Source organism: Saimiri boliviensis, chromosome 5, assembly GCF_048565385.1.
Source record: "Saimiri boliviensis isolate mSaiBol1 chromosome 5, mSaiBol1.pri, whole genome shotgun sequence".
Classification (NCBI taxonomy): domain Eukaryota; kingdom Metazoa; phylum Chordata; class Mammalia; order Primates; family Cebidae; genus Saimiri; species Saimiri boliviensis.
Genome location: NC_133453.1, coordinates 102,734,930 through 102,752,233, shown reverse-complemented (window position 1 = coordinate 102,752,233; position 17,304 = coordinate 102,734,930). Strand labels below are relative to the sequence as shown.

Genomic DNA, 17,304 nt, shown 5'->3' with positions numbered 1-17,304 from the left:
GGCACCCTGGCAGGCATAATGACCATTAAGAAGTAGATGCTAGCCAGGAACAGTGGATTATGCCTTTATTCCCAGCACTTTGGGAGGCTGAGGCAGGTGGATCACCTGAGGTCAGGAGTTTGCTATCAGCCTGGCCAACATGGTGAAATCCTGTCTCTATTAAAAATCTAGCCGGGCGCGGTGGCTCACGCCTGTAATCCCAGCACTTTGGGATTCCAAGGCGGGTGGATCATGAGGTCAAGAGATCGAGACCATCCTGGTAAACATGGTGAAACCCTGTCTCTACTAAAAATAAAAAAATTAGCTGGGCATGGTGGCACATGCCTGTAATCCCAGCTACTCAGGAGGATGAGACAGGAGAATTGCCTGAACCCAGGAGGCAGAGGTTGTGGTGAGCCGAGATCGCGCCATTGCACTCCAGCCTGGGTAACGAGCGAAACTCCGTCTCAAAAAAAAAAAAAAAAAAAAAATCTAAAAATTAGCTGGGCATGGTAGTGGACACCTGTAATCTCAGCCACTTGGGAGACTGAGGCAGGAGAATCGCTTGAACCTGGGAGGTGAAGGTTGCAGTGAGCTGACATGATTCATGCCATTGCACTCAAGCCTGGGCAACAAGAGGGAAACTGTGTCTCAAAAAAAAGAAAGTTGATGCCCAAACGTAGAAGTTATGGAACAGTCAATTTGTTATTAAATTAGATGCCATGTAGCTTTTCACCCAGATTAGAACAAACTTGGATTTGTATTTCTCAGAAGAAAATTCTACAAATAGATTTCTCAGAAGAAAATTCTACAAAAATATACACCATCTGAAAATGGTGTATATTTTCTGATATAAGCACGATACCATTATCATACTTGAGAAATTCTAAATTGATACAGTAAGATTATCTAATTTGTTGTCCATATTCAGATTTCCTAGTTGCCTTTTTAACTTTTTTCCTTGATTCAAGATCCAATCAAGGATTTTTCATTGCATTTAGTTTAGGCTCTTTGAATCTAAGATATTTCTTTTTTCGCTGTGTCACCCAGGCTGGAGTACAGGGGCACAATCTTGGCTCACTGCACCCTTCGTCTCCCAGGTTCAGGTGTTCTCCTACCACAGCCTCCTGAGAAGCTGGGATTACAGGCATGTGCCACCATGCCTGCCTAATTTTTGTATTTTTAGTAGAGACAGGGTTTTACCATGTTGGTCAGGCTGGTCTTGAATTCCTGAGCTTGTGATCCGCCTGCCTCAGCCTCCCAAAGTGTTTTGATTATGGGCGTGAGCCACCATGCCCAGCCTTACTTTTTATTTTTGTAGAGATGGGGTCTCAAGTTGTTGTCCAGCCTAGTTCCAACTCCAGGGCTTAGGCTGTTTTCCTGCAGTCTCCTGAAGTGCTGGGATTACAAATGTGAGCTACCACACCCAACCTCCATTTGTTTTTTTGTGTGTTTGTTTCAGACAGGGTCTCCCTTTGTCACTCATGCTGAAGTGCAGTAGCATGAACATGGGTCACTGCTCAAGTGAGCCTCAGCCCCCAAATGAGCTGGAACTACAGGCATGCGCCACCATGCCTGGCTAATTTTTGTAGACAGGGTTTTGCCATGTTGCTAAGGCTGGTCTTGAACTCTTGAGCTCAAGAGATCCACTCACCTCGGCCTCCCAAATTGCTGGGATTACAGGTGTGAGCCACTGTGCTCAGCCTCCATTCATTTTTAAGTGATGAATTTCTTGCAGTTGAGAATCAAGTTGGTGTTAATAATTTGTTGTTAATAATTTGTTGGCCTTAAGTTTTTATTTTTACAGTTTTTTATCATAATGCTGTTTACTTTTATATAAGGAGTAGAGCATTCACAAGTCACTGATTTGTAATTTGTTTGAAAATGTATTTGTAGATTTTAGGCCGGGTTCTGTGGCTCACACCCAGCACTCTGGGAGGCTGAGGCGGGTGAATCACAAGGTCAAGAGATCAAGACCATCCTGGCCAACATGGTGAAACCATGTCTCAACTAAAAATACAAAAATTAGGTGGGCATCGTGGTGCATGCCTGTAGTCCCAGCTACTCAGGAGGCTGAGACGGAAGAATTGCTTGAACCTGGGATGGGGAGATTGCAATGAGCCAAGATCTCGCCACCGTACTCCAGCTGGGCAACAGAGTGAGGCTCTGCCTCAAAAAAAAAAAAAAAAAAAAGAAAAATGTGTTTGTAGATTTTAAAGTCAAAATCAGGTAAATCAGAAAAAGAGGGAAACTAATCAGAAACTAAACTAAAGTGAGGCATTTAGAATGAAGCTAGGCTTCTGATGGGCTCTTTTTGACTCCAGGATTTCTGTAGGAGCATGGAGTTAGGCAGGTAAATTGTTGCTTGCTCTTTGTTTGTCTGTTTATTTCTCCAATCCTTTAGCTAAATATGTCTCCTAAATTTTTTTTTTTAAGAGAGGAAAAAGAATGAAAGAGGGAGAAGAACAGGAGTCTTGCTTTATTGCCCAGGCTAGAATGCAGTCTAAAAATGGGTATTGAAAACCTCTTTTATGCCAATAACTGCTTAACAATGGAGACAGGAAGGAATAAGGGAGGAAAATAACAAACAAGCAGCCAACCAATATTTCATTTAAACCTGTGAAATGCTATGCAATTACTGAGAAGTGATTTACTTCCAATTATGTAGTCACTTTTAGAGTAGGTGTGATGTGGTACTGATAAGAATATATGTTTTGTGGATTTAGGGTGGAGAGTTCTATAAATGTTTATAAAATTTACTTGTTCTGGGTCTGAGTTCAAGTCCTGAATATCCTTGTGCTGGTTTCTTTCCATCTTTGTGGATTTATCCACCTTTTGTCTTTGTAATTGCTGACTTTCAGATTGGGTGTCTGAGTGGCCATCCAGCTTGGTGGTGGTGATGTTACTTGTTTCTTTGTTTTCCTTTGTCGGACGCCCCTCTCCCACAGAGCTGGACCTTCCCGGGTTCAGCTGTGCTTGCTGTGAAACTCAACCGTCAGTGTTTCCAATTGCTGTTTTTTTGTGGGGGTGGGACCAGCCGAGCCCGATCTCCTGGCTCCCCGCCCTGGAGCCCCCTTTTTTTTCTTTTCCTAATTGAATGGTCAGTTCTCTCCCAGGTGCCCCAGTCACCCGCTGAAAAGCTGCCAGGATCTATGCAATTTCCCATGTGGTGACTGTGCTGGCTGAAACAGCAGTGCTGAGATTTGTGGCGCTTATCTGCCCAGGAATCTCCCAGTCTGGGTCCCAGCTTCAGCCCCTTTTTCAATCAGCTGTATGGGTGACTCTGCCCTCCTGGAGCTCCAAACGCCAACTAAAAGGGCACCCAGTCCCACATACTCCGCACTGAGAACCGCTGCACCGGCCAAACGAGTTGCGCTGGTGACCCGTGGGGCTCCTCCGCTGGGAATCTCCTGGTCCGTAGGCAACAAAAATTCATCTGGAAGTCTGGCTTCCACTCACTCCCTGCACGTTCACTGGGAGCTGCAATCCTGAGCTGCTGCTAGTCGGCCATCTTGGATCTCTCTCTCTCCAAATGTATTTTATATTAATATGTGTCTGAGTTTTTTTTTTTTTTTTTTAAATACAGACTAACAAAAAAACTTGAAGAAAGGAGAGAAGAGAAAAGAAAAGAAGAAGAACAGGTAAAGTTCATGCAGTTAGCATTGTCTTATCCTCTTGGTTATGACTGACTATTCTATTTAGTTTGGCAGGGCTAGAGTGACTTCCTAGTTATAGTTCAATGTTGACACACTATGAAGATAATTTCTGTTTTCTCTAGTAGAGTCATAGTGTATACATATTTTTATGTTCTTTTTGTAAATTGCTGCAATAAATTAGACCATGCGTTTCCCTCTCCAATGATTTTTTTACACTAAGAATAAAGGGACTTGAGCTAAAATTGTTTGGCTTGAGGCAGAACAAAGTTTTAGTTTATTTTTGTGAAAAAGAAATGTGTAGACATTTTGCTGAATTTTCCCTCTCCTTTTAAGCATTCTAGGACACCATTTCATTTTTCTAACCATGTGTTCCTAACTGTGTAGAGTTTCTTTGGAGTTCTAATATATGTAGGTTACCATTTCATTCAAGCCAAATAAATGACTGCCATGTTGTCCCTGAAGGGTAATATATTTAACTCTTGTGACTTAAGACCTGTAATTATGCTTGCCTTCAAATTACACTGACTATATTATTATCTTAACAGACCACTGGCAATGATTTATAGATTGATAGACATTTGACCATTAACGATGCTGTTAATAAACTCAGCTAGACTCACATTTTACGAAGTTTTATTCTTTTAACTGCAGTTTTCCTTACATTAAAAATAATACCTGCGGCAGATTATCAAATTGTTTTTGGATCATAAAACTTTTTCTTTAATTCAGAGAGAGATTAAGAAAGAAATTGAGAGGAGAAAAACTGGAAAAGAAATGTTGGATTATAAAAGAAAACAAGAAGAAGAATTAACAAAAAGAATGTTAGAGGAAAGAAACAGAGAAAAGGCAGAAGATAGGGCAGCTCGAGAACGTATAAAACAGCAGATTGCATTGGTAAGTCTTAAGTTTCCAGACATTTGTGAAATTGCTTTTCTATGCACAGTGGCTTAGATTACTACCAGACTGTGCACACAAAAATAGATTTTAGTTACTCATAGACTCCTTTTACTCATACTCCTTTTACTAGAAATTGTAAATGAATTAAAATAGGATTAAAATTGAGATTTTTTTTTTTTTTTTTGGAGACGAGGTTTTTCTGTGGTTGCCCAGGCTGGAGTACAGTGCCGTGATCTCCACTCACCACAACCTCCACCTCTTAGGTTCAAGCAATTCTCCTGCCTCAGCCTCCCAAGCAGCTGGGATTACAGGCATGCACCACCAGGCCCGGCTAATTTTTTTTGTATTTTTAGTAGAGACGGGGTTTCTCCTTGTTGGTGAGGCTGGTCTTGAACTCCTGACTTCAGGTGATCTGCCCACCTCAGCCTCCCAAAGTGCTGGGATTACAGGTGTGAGCCACCACGCCCAGCCGAGATGATTTTTGTTAAAAGTGATTTTTCTTCATATTTTGTTAACTTATGACTTTTATCATTAGTCAAAAGGCAGCTTTTAAAGATTCCCTAGAAAATAAGCTAAGTACCTACTAGTCTTTTCTATCACAGGCACACTTTTTTTGCAGCATCCAGAGGATTTAGGCATATCATAAAGCTTAGTTTGCAGCAGTTGCTTTTAGAATTCAGCTGTTGCAATACACATGAAAACTATCTCACCACACGTGGTGGCTCATGCCTGTAATCCCAGCACTTTGGGAGGCTGAGGCAGGTGGATGACTTGTGGTTGGGAGGCCAAGGCAGGTTGATTACTTGAGGTCGGGAGTTCGAGACCAGCCTGGCCAACATGGTGAAACCCTGTCTCTACTAAAGATACAAAAATTAGTCGGACGTGGTGGTGAGCGCCAGTAATCCCAGCTACTTGGGAGGCTGAGGCAGGAGAATTGCTTGAACTGAGGTGGAGATTGCAGTGAGCCAACATTATGCTATCACACTCCAGCCGCAACAAGAAGCGAAACCCTGTCCCTGAAAAATAAAACCATCTGTACCTTAATATTTTTTGTTCATTTGGTGAGTCAGCGAATACTTGTTGAGCATTATTATGTGCCAGACCTTGTTTCAGGCTTTGGAGATACGGTAGTAAGCAAATTCATGTCCTTGTTTCTTTAATAATAATTCTGGTCTCCGACAGTTGATAAAACTAAAAAAATAACAGTTCCAGAATGATTAAGTTCCCATATGGTGTTATGAGAATTTCTGGCAGCAAGGCACAGTGGCTCATAACTGTAATTCCAGAATTTTGGGAGGCCAAGATAGGAGGATTGCTTGAAGCCAGGAGTATAAGACTAGCCTGGGCAACAAAGCAAGACCCCACCTCTACAAGAAAAGAAAAAATTAGCTGGGCATGGTGGCATGCACCTGTAGTCCCAGCTACTCTGGAAGCTGAGGTGGGAGGATTGCTTGAGCCTAGGAGTTCAGAGGCTACAGTGAGTGATGATTGTGCCACTGCACATCAGCCTCAATGACAGAGCAAGACCCTGTGTCTTAATAATAAAAGAATTCCATGCATATTTGTTTGTTCCTCGTGTTTGGAATTGTATGAATTGACCATTTTGGCAGTAAAGGTAATTGGTATTTTATAATGTTTTAAAGGACCGTGCTGAGAGAGCTGCTCGTTTTGCAAAGACAAAAGAAGAAGTAGAGGCTGCCAAAGCTGCTGCCTTGCTAGCCAAACAGACAGAAATGGAAGTCAAGAGGGAATCTTATGCAAGAGAAAGAAGGTACTATATTTCATGCTGAAACATCTCTGTGCACTTAGAGGCTGATGGGGGATGATTATAGGCTAGTTTTTAACACTGATGTGTACTGTGGTTATAAGTGGTCAATTCCAGAGGAACGTATTGATCAGTTTGACAGCTCCCAGTGATATCTATCATTTAGTGTAGGTGTATACTATAACTACATACATAACTTTAAAAGAGGGCCTAAGAAATCTATTTTCCAAAGACAGAAATGATTTATAAGCAAAATGAATATAATATTTATCTCATATGTATTAGGATTCTTTAGTTGTCAGAATCCCCTATCAGATAGGATTAAGCAAAAGAGGAAATACATTGGCTCTGCAGTTCAGAAATCCAAGGTTGAATTTGGTTAGGCATAGTTGTATCCAGCAATCTAAAGGATATCATTAAAATTTCTCTCTCTCTCTTTAATCTTTTGGTTTCTTCTGTTTTAGCTTCATTCTCAGAGAAACTCTCCAAATGGTGTCAGGAGAGCCCATTACCTTGTGTCACTTTTAGGACCCTGAATTCATGATCCCAGATAGAAGAGATTTTCTCTCTCATGCCTGTATCAGTCACTGAGAATTCCGATTGCCCCTGTTTGGGTCATGTGGCCACCTTCAGACCAGTCAGTGTCCTTTGTGTGGGCCCTCTGGTTGGAGGAGGTAACATGCCCAACCTCGTGGTGAAGGAGGTAGGGGAAATGTTACTGATAATCATACCGGAATGAATGACACATAGCAGGGATAAGGCAGTTTTTGTCTTTTGTTGAAGATGGAAGTTCACATTTCCAGTACACCTGCTAGTTGGACTGTGGTTAATACTTCTTTTCTTTGCCTTTTCATATTTCCATATTGGATAATTAACAAGTAGTAGTTTGTAATCAGAAAAATTAATTTTTAAAAAGTTTTCCAAAAATAATGAAGTAATAAATTTAACAAAAGTATAAGATTTGTGTGCTAAAAATGACCAAAACACTGTTGAAAGATTTGAGAAGACCTAAATACATGGAAAGATATCCTATGTTGATAGATCAGAATACTTAATATTGTTAAGATGATAATCCTCCCCAAACTGATCTATAGATTCAACATTCCTATCAAAATTCCAGCTGGCTTTTTTTCATAAATTATAATCCTAAAATTCATATGGAAATGCAGGAAATACAATACTTGAAAAAATCCAGAAAATGAAGATGGATGACTCATACTTCCTGATTTTCAAACTTACTACAAAGTTATACAGTGATGTACTGGTATAAGATGAACATATGAATCAATATAATAGAATGGAGTCTCTAGAAATAAACCCTTACATTTATGAACAGTTTATTTTTGAAAGAGGTACCAAGATTATTCATGAAAAAGAATCTTTTCAACTAAAGGTGCTTGGACAACCAGATATCTGTATGTAAAATAATGCATTTGGACCCTTACCTCACACCACATACAAAATTAACTCAATGGATCATCTACCAAAAATTAAAACTGCATAAAATGTATGTTCTTAGAGGAAAAAAGAGGGGTATTAATTTTAAACTAGGAGTAGCCAGTGGCTTCTTAGACTGACACTAAAAGCACAGGAACAAAATTTAGAAATCGATAAATTAGACTATCAAAGTTTGAAACGTTTGTGCTTTGAAGGATATCATCAAGAAAGTACAAAGAAGGTGGGTGTGTGGTGGCTCACACCTGTAATCCCAGCACTTTGAGAGGCTGAGGCAGGCAGATCACTTAAGGCCAGAAGTTCAAAACCAGGCTCGCCAACATGGCAAAACCCCGTCCCTACTAAAAATACAAAGATTAGTCATGGTGTTGCACACCTGTAACCCCAGCTACTTGGGAGACTAAAGCATGAGAATCACTTGAACCATGGAGGCAGAGGGTGCAGTGAGCTGACATTGTGCCACTGCACTCCAGCTGGGGTGACAGTAAGACTCTCTCTCAAAAAAAAAAAGTTCTAAGAACAACCCATAGAATTGGAGAAAATATTTGCAAATCATGTATTTGATAAGAGACTTGTCTAGAATATAAAAAGAACTTATGACTCAATAATAAAAAGACACCCAGTTCAAGTATGTGGAAAGAATTTGAATAAGACATTTCTCCAAAGAAGATATACAAATGGCCAGTAAGCACATGAAAAAATGTTCAACATCATTAGTTATGAGGGAAATAAAATCAAAACCACAGTGAGATACTATTTTACACCCACTAATTATGCCTAAATGTAAAGAGAAAGTGTAAGTGTTTGTGAGAAGGTGGAGAATTTGGACGCTTTCTCTGTTACTGGTGGGAGTGTAAAATGATGTAGTCACCTTGGAAAACAGTTTGCCAGTAACACAAAGTGTTAAACATAGCATTATCATAGAACCCAGCAGTTATACAGCAGCAGGTTATTCAGCAGTTTATATCCAAGAGAATTGAAAACGTCCACACAGAAACTTGTACATGAATACTTATAGCAGTATTAGTCAAATAGCTAAAATGTGGTAATAACCTAAATGTCCAGCAACTGAAGAATGTGTAAACTGTATCTCGTACAATGTTTTTCAGCAATAGGAATAACTGATATATGCAACAACTGGATGAACCTTGAAAATACAATTTCCATGAAAAAAGCAAGTTAAAAGGTCACATATTGTATGATTCTATTATATGAAATGCCCAAAATAGACAAATCCATAGAGACAGTAGGTTAGTGGTTGCCAGGGTCTGCAGGAGGGAAGGATGGCGTGTGGGTGCTAATGGGGTTGGTGTTCCTTTTTGGCTTGATGGAAATGTTCTGGAATTAGGTAGTGGTGATGGTTGCAACAATTGTGAATATATTTGAAAACCACTGAATTGTACACCTTAAAAGAATTTTTGTTTGAGATGGAGTCTCGTTCTGTTGCCCAGGCTGGTGTACAGTGGCACGATCTCGGCTCACTGCAGCCCCCACCTCCTAGGTTCTCTGCCTCAATTTCCCAAGTAGCTGGGATTACAGGCATACACCACCATGCCCAGCTAATTTTTGTATGTTTTAGTAGAGATGGGATTTTGCCATGTTGGCCAGGCTGGTCTTGAACTCCTGACCTCAGGTGATCTGCCTGCGTTGGCCTCCCAAAGCGCTGGGATTATAGCCATGAGCCACTGAGCCCAGCCTAAAAGGGTTAATTTTTTTATGTGAATCTCAGTAAACCAGTTATTAACAAACAAAAAGATCTGATATGGCAGAAAGTAACTATTGTTATTACACATTTCCACTTCCATTTTCTCTTTTATTGATATTGTTTGAGAACATGTAGAGGTGAAGATTTTGACTTTCATGTTCTTTCTTCATAGCACTGTTGCAAGAATTCAATTCCGTCTTCCTGATGGTTCTTCCTTTACTAATCAGTTCCCTTCTGATGCTCCTCTAGAAGAGGCAAGGCAGTTTGCTGCACAGGTAAATTTATGTTTTGAGTTGTAGTAACAATACATATATAGGTTACTAAATTGTAGGAAGGGAAAATTTCAAAGCATTAGTTGAATGTGAATAAATTGTGACATCTCCAGGAGGGAGACACCCCTGAGATACTGTGGAAATTCTGTCGTGTGTTAGTGCCTATGGGAGTAACATATGTGCTTTGCGTGCAGAAGTAGGAATTTGCTGATATTGTATAATAGGCCCTGAGAACTTTAAAAAGTTTTTTGAGACAGGATCTCACTCTGTTGCCTAGGCTGGAGTGCGGACGTGTGATCACAGCTCCCCGCAGCCTTGACCTCTTGGGCTCCAGCAACCCTCCCACCTCAGCCTCCCAAGTAGCTAGAACTTACAGGCATGCACTGCCACATGTAGCTAATTTTTATACTTTTTGTAGAGACAGGGTTTCATCATGTAGCCAGGTTAGTCTTGAATAGCTGGGCTCAAGCAGTCCTCCCACTCAGCCTCGCAATGTGATGGGATTACTGCTGTGAGCCACCTGGCCCAGCCACTGGGAACTTTTCTCACTGATTAATAGACTCATTAGAGGAGGGACAAACAAGTGATTTCCCGAAGGTCTAATGTAAGGTAGTTGTTCCACTCCCCTGAAATGTAAGTTTTTCTCAGTCCTCTCTCCATTTCCTGCAGATTGCTTATGGGCTGGTCACTTTCCTACTATCTACCTGTTAGCTAAGCAAAAAGAGGCAGTAAATTTTATTTGACAATAGTACCTTCTTCAGGAATTTACTTCCAAAATGTGGCCTTATTCAAAATCTGAATGGAATATGTTTGAAGATACAAGTAGTTTCCAATTAGTTTTTATTTTCTGATTGATTCCTTATTCAAAATGGATTCTGAGCATCAGATGTCCTTGGGTTCTAGGCTCATTATATGTATCAGCATTTTTCTAACAGGTATAACTTCAAGGTTACAATTAGGGAGTTGGGTTCAGAGCTTTTCTACCCATTTAGTCTTACTTACAGGTTTCAAGAGGACGACATCTTAAAAGCTGTTCACCCTGTTGTACTGGTGAGCTAGGCTGGACAATATAAAAATTTATTTTAGAAACTGTTTCCCCCTAAATTTTATAGTAGAACCAGTCCCAAATAGGCTCTTTCATTCTTCTTTTGTCTTGGAGCCTCCCACAGTGTGTCGCCTGTCTTGAGTTTCACTGCTTTTGCCATAGGTAAATGGAGAAGGGACTACATGGGAAAAAGAGATCTTTGCTTCCATCTATTAAAACTCCACCTGAGTACAATTATCAAGTTTTGTATGTGCTTAGAACAGTGAGGGGTATGTGTGATCTACGGTTAAAAAAAATTACAAGAGCCGGGCGCGGTGGCTCAAGCCTGTAATCCCAGCACTTTGGGAGGCCGAGGCGGGTGGATCACGGGGTCAAGAGATCGAGACCAACCTGGTCAACATGGTGAAACCCCATCTCTACTAAAAATGCAAAAGATTAGCTGGGCATGGTGGCGCGTGCCTGTAATCCCAGCTACTCAGGAGGCTGAGGCAGGAGAATTGCCTGAACCCAGGAGGCGGAGGTTGCGGTGAGCCGAGATCGTGCCATTGCACTCCAGCCTGGCTAATAAGAGCGAAACTCCGTCTCAAAAAAAAAAAAAAAAATTACAAGAAACAGTTTAGTTTTCTCTAGGGAAAGATACACAGATGTCTAAGATTTTACAAGTGATTTTTGTATATGGAGGACTTAAAATTATGAAGGTGATTATGGTGCTGTCCAATATAGGTTCCTGGATATGGGATTGTGTGTATCATGTAGGTTGATTATGGACCATATGTGCCTTGAGACAAGGATGAGGCTACACTTCCTGAAGGTGTATATGAGGGAAATACTGGTCTAGTCCATATTCTTAATAGGGAGTACCTGTAATCCAAATGCGTGTTCATGAGACATTAATATGAGTTTGCCAAAGGATAGTGAAAACCTAATGGTGAACTGCAACCATGCTTCATGGAGATACACAATTGTCCATTTTCAATTTATTTATGTGGTTTTACGAACTACATTTTACTATTTAGTGGTCATCTTTGAGTTGTAAAAGCTCTTAAAAACTATTTGGATTTGATAGCTTTTGAGCTGCTCAGGAGCTGGAAGCACAATTTTATACCTTTTTTGAGTTTACATGTAATGAACTTTAAACTTGAGGGACTTTTAAAGCAGTCATTTAGGTTTCATCTGAGTAATGTAGTATCTTAGTTTTAAAGGCACCCTTGTAAGTTTTTAAAACTTGTGTTACAGACTGTTGGCAACACTTACGGTAATTTTTCGTTAGCAACCATGTTTCCCAGGAGGGAATTTACCAAAGAAGATTATAAAAAGAAGTTACTGGATTTGGAACTTGCCCCAAGTGCTTCGGTGGTACTGTTGCCAGTATGTATATACAGATGCTTTTTTTCTGTTCTTACAGTTTTCTGCCTGTTGTACTCTTCATTTCTTATAATTAGGGGAAAGGAAGTACAGAGGTATAAGATTCAAGTTATCGAGTAATGAGATGAATTTATAATTCCATTATCCTGTGCTTTATTTGCATTGTTGATAATTGCTTGGGAGACATGAAATAGTTTAATTTTCAACTTTTTTCTTCACATTTTTGTATATAAAAAATGAACAATAGGAGAAGACAATAAGAAATGCAGATTATCTGCCTAATCCACACACTTAGTGTCTTTTATTTATATACGGCTCTACTGTTTACCAAGTTTAAAAAAAAATTATTTTAACATGAAAATAACATGAATATTCAAACAGATTATCCCATTTAATCTGCACAACGTTTTAATCTCTGGTGAAGAAAAGAGGCTCAGAAAGCTTAAATGACTATGGCCAAGGTCCCACCTTAAGTGCCAGAACTGGGATGAGAGCCTGGGTCTTGTGTGTCCTGGCTGACAGTTTTCCTTGCCCTATACTAGATGTGCCCTTCACCCCAAAACAGTTAGCTGTCCAATAATAAGGATTTCATTGTATTTACTGAGGTTCGAATCTTTTTTTTAATCAGCAAGAAGGACTTTTTTTATAAATTTAAAATTCCTAAAAATACTTGGCTTATTTCACTGAGAACTACTTTCTAGTTTGTATAATTTATCTTAAACAGAGCTCCAAATACTATAATTTTATGATTATATGTATAATACATATAATTGTATATTATATATACAATTATAATACTGTATAATTTCTCTTTGAAAACTTCTGCTAGTCCCCGTAAGTTCATATATACCTGAAAAACATCAAAAGATAGTCATTTTACCCTCTTGAAGTAAACTAAAATCAGTAGGACCTCCTTTTCCAGATAAAAGTTTCATCTAGAACTTTTGAGTGTGATGTGATTATGCTGATGTAGTCTTTATCTATTATCTAGATTTGTTTATTTCTTAATTTCTAGGCAGGAAGACCAACTGCATCCATTGTACACCCTTCCAGCGGAGACATTTGGACCTTGTTGGGAACAGTACTTTATCCATTCCTTGCCATCTGGAGACTGATTAGCAATTTCTTGTTTAGTAATCCACCTCCTGCACAGACTTCAGTGAGAGTAACATCGTCAGAACCCCCAAACCCTGCATCGTCTAGCAAATCAGAAAAAAGGTATCTTTGTATGTTTTCCCCATTTATAAGGTAATGACTTATATGAGTATGGTGATTGGGCTGCTTTGTCCTTTATCTTATTTCATAATTTTTAGGCAGGAAGAGCAGTTATCTACTAAGTACATTACTCTAGTGAGCACTCAGGGAAACTCAAACTAGGCTGAGTCTTACAGCTTTTACTGAGCAATGGGTGGGAGCATTCAATCCTGAATTACTGTAATATAAGGTAGCTTGTGTGGATTTTAAAAACTTTTTTTCAGACTAGGTATGGTACCTCATACGTGTAATCCCAGCTTGTTGGGAAGCTGAGGCACAAGGATCGCTTGAGGCCAGGAGTTTGAGACCAGCCTGGGCAGCATAGTGAGGCTCCATCTCTACAAAGAAAATTGTAAATTAGCTGTGTGTGATGGTGTGCATCTGTAGTTTCAGCTGCTTGGGAAGCTAGGGCAGGAGGATTGTGTGAACCCTGGAATGGAGTTTTGAGGCTGCAGTGAGTAGTGATCGTGCCAGTGCACTCTACCCTGGACAACAGAGGGGAGACCCTGTCTGAACTTTTTAAGTAACAGAAAGGTCTTAGATTGGAGCAAAGGATGGAATAAAATGTATGTCTAACAGGGTGAAGCTTTGTCTTTCACTATTTTTCCTTTCCTCTTTTCCCTTCTAGGGTTATAAAAGTCTGTTGGCTTAAATTTTATCCTTATTTCTTTGTATTTTCAGATGAGGAAGTCCTCTTTGTTCTTAATTTTTTTTTTTGAGACGGAGTTTCACTCTTGTTACCCAGGCTGGAGTGCAATGGTGTGATCTCGGCTCACCGCAACCTCCGCCTCCTGGGTTCAGGCAATTCTCCTGCCTCAGCCTCCTGAGTAGCTGGGATTACAGGCATGCACCACCATGCCCAGCTAATGTTTTGTATTTTTAGTAGAGACGGGGTTTCACGATGTTGACCAGGATGGTCTCGATCTTTTGACCTCGTGATCCACCCGCCTCGGCCTCCCAAAGTGCTGGGATTACAGCCTTGAGCCACTGCGCCCGGCTTGTTCCTAATTGTTTATAAATAAGTCATTCTTAAAGATGTTGTGAGGATTAAAAGTTGACCCTTTCTGTCAAGCTGACTGGAGCTTTGGAGTCTCTAGGGTGCTAAGTTATAAATGTTCTAGTAGCTATATTGGCTTGCATAAATAACCAAGGAAAGATGGGTTGGCAAATGGTCACACTCCTCTAAAGCTTACTAAGTCACTAACAAACACAGTGGAAATGGAAAATATGATTTGGCTGGCTTGACTTAGAGATCAGGTGAAGCTAAACAACTTACCAAAGACGAATAAATAATAAAGCCTAGTACTGCCTTAGATATAATGGTCTCCCATGGACTTGACTTTCCTTTAGATGGCATTAAAAATAAAACTTAGTTGCCTATACTGATGGAAGTTTGAAGGAAACAACTTTGTATTACTATTGTTTTATTTTATGTCATCTTTCCTTTCCTCCCTCTTTTGTCATATCAGGGAACCAGTGAGAAAAAGAGTGCTGGAAAAACGTGGAGACGACTTTAAAAAGGAGGGGAAAATATATAGATTAAGGACTCAAGATGACGGTGAAGATGAAAACAACACTTGGAATGGAAATTCTACTCAACAGATGTAGTGTGACAAGTATAATATGTGCAATAATCATTGTTTCTCTTATGATTTAATTCAACTAAAATTCTACTGGAGAAGTGGACTGCTTTATGTTTTCCAGCTAGTCTATAAAGTGTCTTATTCCCGCTTAGTGGGTGTGGGTTGAAGGTATTTAGCTCAGAAAAGTAAAGACAGGAAATAACTCTCTGCTAGGTCCTTGCATATATTGTAACCACTGCTAGAAGGCTAAAAGAATCAAAAGATCTGCCAGGGCCTGCCTCCATCGGCTTCTTATTCATTATTTCATATGCCCATTAGCCCTTTGCTGTCAGATGACACGTTTTGTTTGGAGCTACTTTGCTCGAAGACTCTTAAGCCCAAAGTAACTGGTATGTCACTGAGTAACTTGACTCTGTGTCAGAGCATTTTAACTAGCCAATCATATGAGAATTTATGTTTAACTTCTCTTTTTGCTCATCAGCTGCAAGCAAAATCTTGTAGTTTTTAAACACTGAATAAAAAAAACTTTCCCAAAAATCGGAATGATCTTATTTTTGCTTTGAGTTTTGTTATCCTAGCATCTTTTTGTTGCACAGGGCTCTGTTGATGTCCTATGTCTGATTTTTTTTCCCCCCAGCATTGCCCTAGGAAAGTACCTGGTTACATTACCTTAAATATCACTGAAGAAAGAAATTTCCTGAGTCAGTGAGGCATTACTTTGTTTGCATAAAGTTACCGTTAAGGTCTTTGTTCTCATCAGATGCAAAACAGCTGCTAGTCTGCAACCTAGTTTTCTCTGTCACTTTTATACTGAAGTTTTGTCCTCAGTAATCACACAAGGACCTACAGTACCTATAGGACAAGAAGTATAGAATAAAAGACATGCCTTTAGTCATTTGGTTTTTCTTAAAAATTTTCGTTTCTTAATCTGACTTACATGTTACTTTTCCCATATGTTTTTGTTAGTGGAGACCACTAAGCTAATGATGTTTGAAAACAATTTGTTTTTTATATTAGAAGATAGATAGCACTCTTGAGTGAATGTATGGAAAGACTGTGACTTTATTTTGTAATGAGAGGAAGAAATTTTCTCAGCAAACTTTGTGTTTTACCCGTGAAATAATACTGACTTTTAAAAATGGTGAGTGTTGGCATGGAAACGGTGACACAGGCTACGCTGTTGGTAGGAGTGAAACCAGTATAATCCTTCAGAAAAACATTTATCGGAAACTTAAAATATTTCATAATCTTTTGATCTAGTAGCTTTTTCTAAATCATAAAATGCAGACATACTCATTGTTATTTTACTCAAGAACTGGAAACCAACTAAATGCCTTCTGTAGAAGTAATTTTTGATGAAGAGAAATGGTACAATACTAATTAACAACTCGGTTTAACATGTTTACTGAGCATCTGTTAAGTGTTGGGGGAAAAGAAGCAGGATCCAGAGCTGTAGGTACAGTGTGATCTCAGCTTTGCAAATACATTTTCTACATAGATAGTACTAGGTATTAATATATAAAGAAAGAAAAGACACCAAAACATTAATAATGGCAAGATTGGTTTATGTGATTTTAGTGGTATTTTTGGCACCCTTATATGTTTTCCCAATTTTCTGCAGTGATATTGCCATAATTTAAAAACTGAGTTTGAAAAAAAAAAATCTCCAGCAAGCATCCCATTTAAATAAAGGTTTGTCATCTTTAAAAATATAGCAATATGTGATTTTAAAAAGCTGTCTCATAGGTGTAACCCTACTATTATTATTAGAAATACATTTGGAAAAACATCAAGTACCTCAAGTCAATTTGCCTTGAAAAATATCAAATATAACTCTTAGAGAAATGTACATAAAAGAATGCTTGGTAACTTTGGAGGAGGAGGATCCCTCCTCAGTTTTGTATTTTAAAAAAGTACATGTGAAAAATAATTCACAACAGTGTCTAAGGCTGTAAAATGAGAATTCTTCCTCCTCACCTCTTACCCCAGTACTATTCTCCAGAGGTAATCTATTAACAGTTTCTTATGTAATTTTCAGAACATTTGTATGCATATATAAGCAAATATGAATCTTTATTTTTTAAATAAATGGGATCATATTATATATTCTACCCTGCATCTTGCTTTTTTGCTTATACAGTCTTGAGATCTTTTCCTGTTGGCACAGAGTGACCACATTCTTAATGGCTGCATAGCATTCTACTTGATGAGTGTACCCCACTCAGCTTACTGTCCATGCTCTGGTGGCATACAGTGGTTATTACACATTTTTTGTATTTCTGTTACAAACATTGCTACCATAAGCAACCTTGGGTGGGAAGTAGAGTC

The 17,304-nt window shown here is 39.2% G+C and overlaps 1 protein-coding gene across 1 annotated transcript in view; it reads left to right on the top strand.

Moving 5' to 3' along the window:
- The window catches only part of UBXN4 (UBX domain protein 4), a 48,768-nt gene extending 31,688 nt beyond the window's left edge, over positions 1–17,080 (top strand). The window contains exons 7-13 of the mRNA XM_003922009.4: positions 3,566–3,620; positions 4,365–4,529; positions 6,176–6,303; positions 9,630–9,732; positions 12,011–12,142; positions 13,155–13,357; positions 14,863–17,080. Coding sequence (XP_003922058.2) covers positions 3,566–3,620; positions 4,365–4,529; positions 6,176–6,303; positions 9,630–9,732; positions 12,011–12,142; positions 13,155–13,357; positions 14,863–15,001 — 925 coding nt within the window. The 3' untranslated portion in view covers positions 15,002–17,080. The remainder of the gene's footprint in view (positions 1–3,565; positions 3,621–4,364; positions 4,530–6,175; positions 6,304–9,629; positions 9,733–12,010; positions 12,143–13,154; positions 13,358–14,862) is intronic.
- Positions 17,081–17,304: the final 224 nt, after the last annotated feature.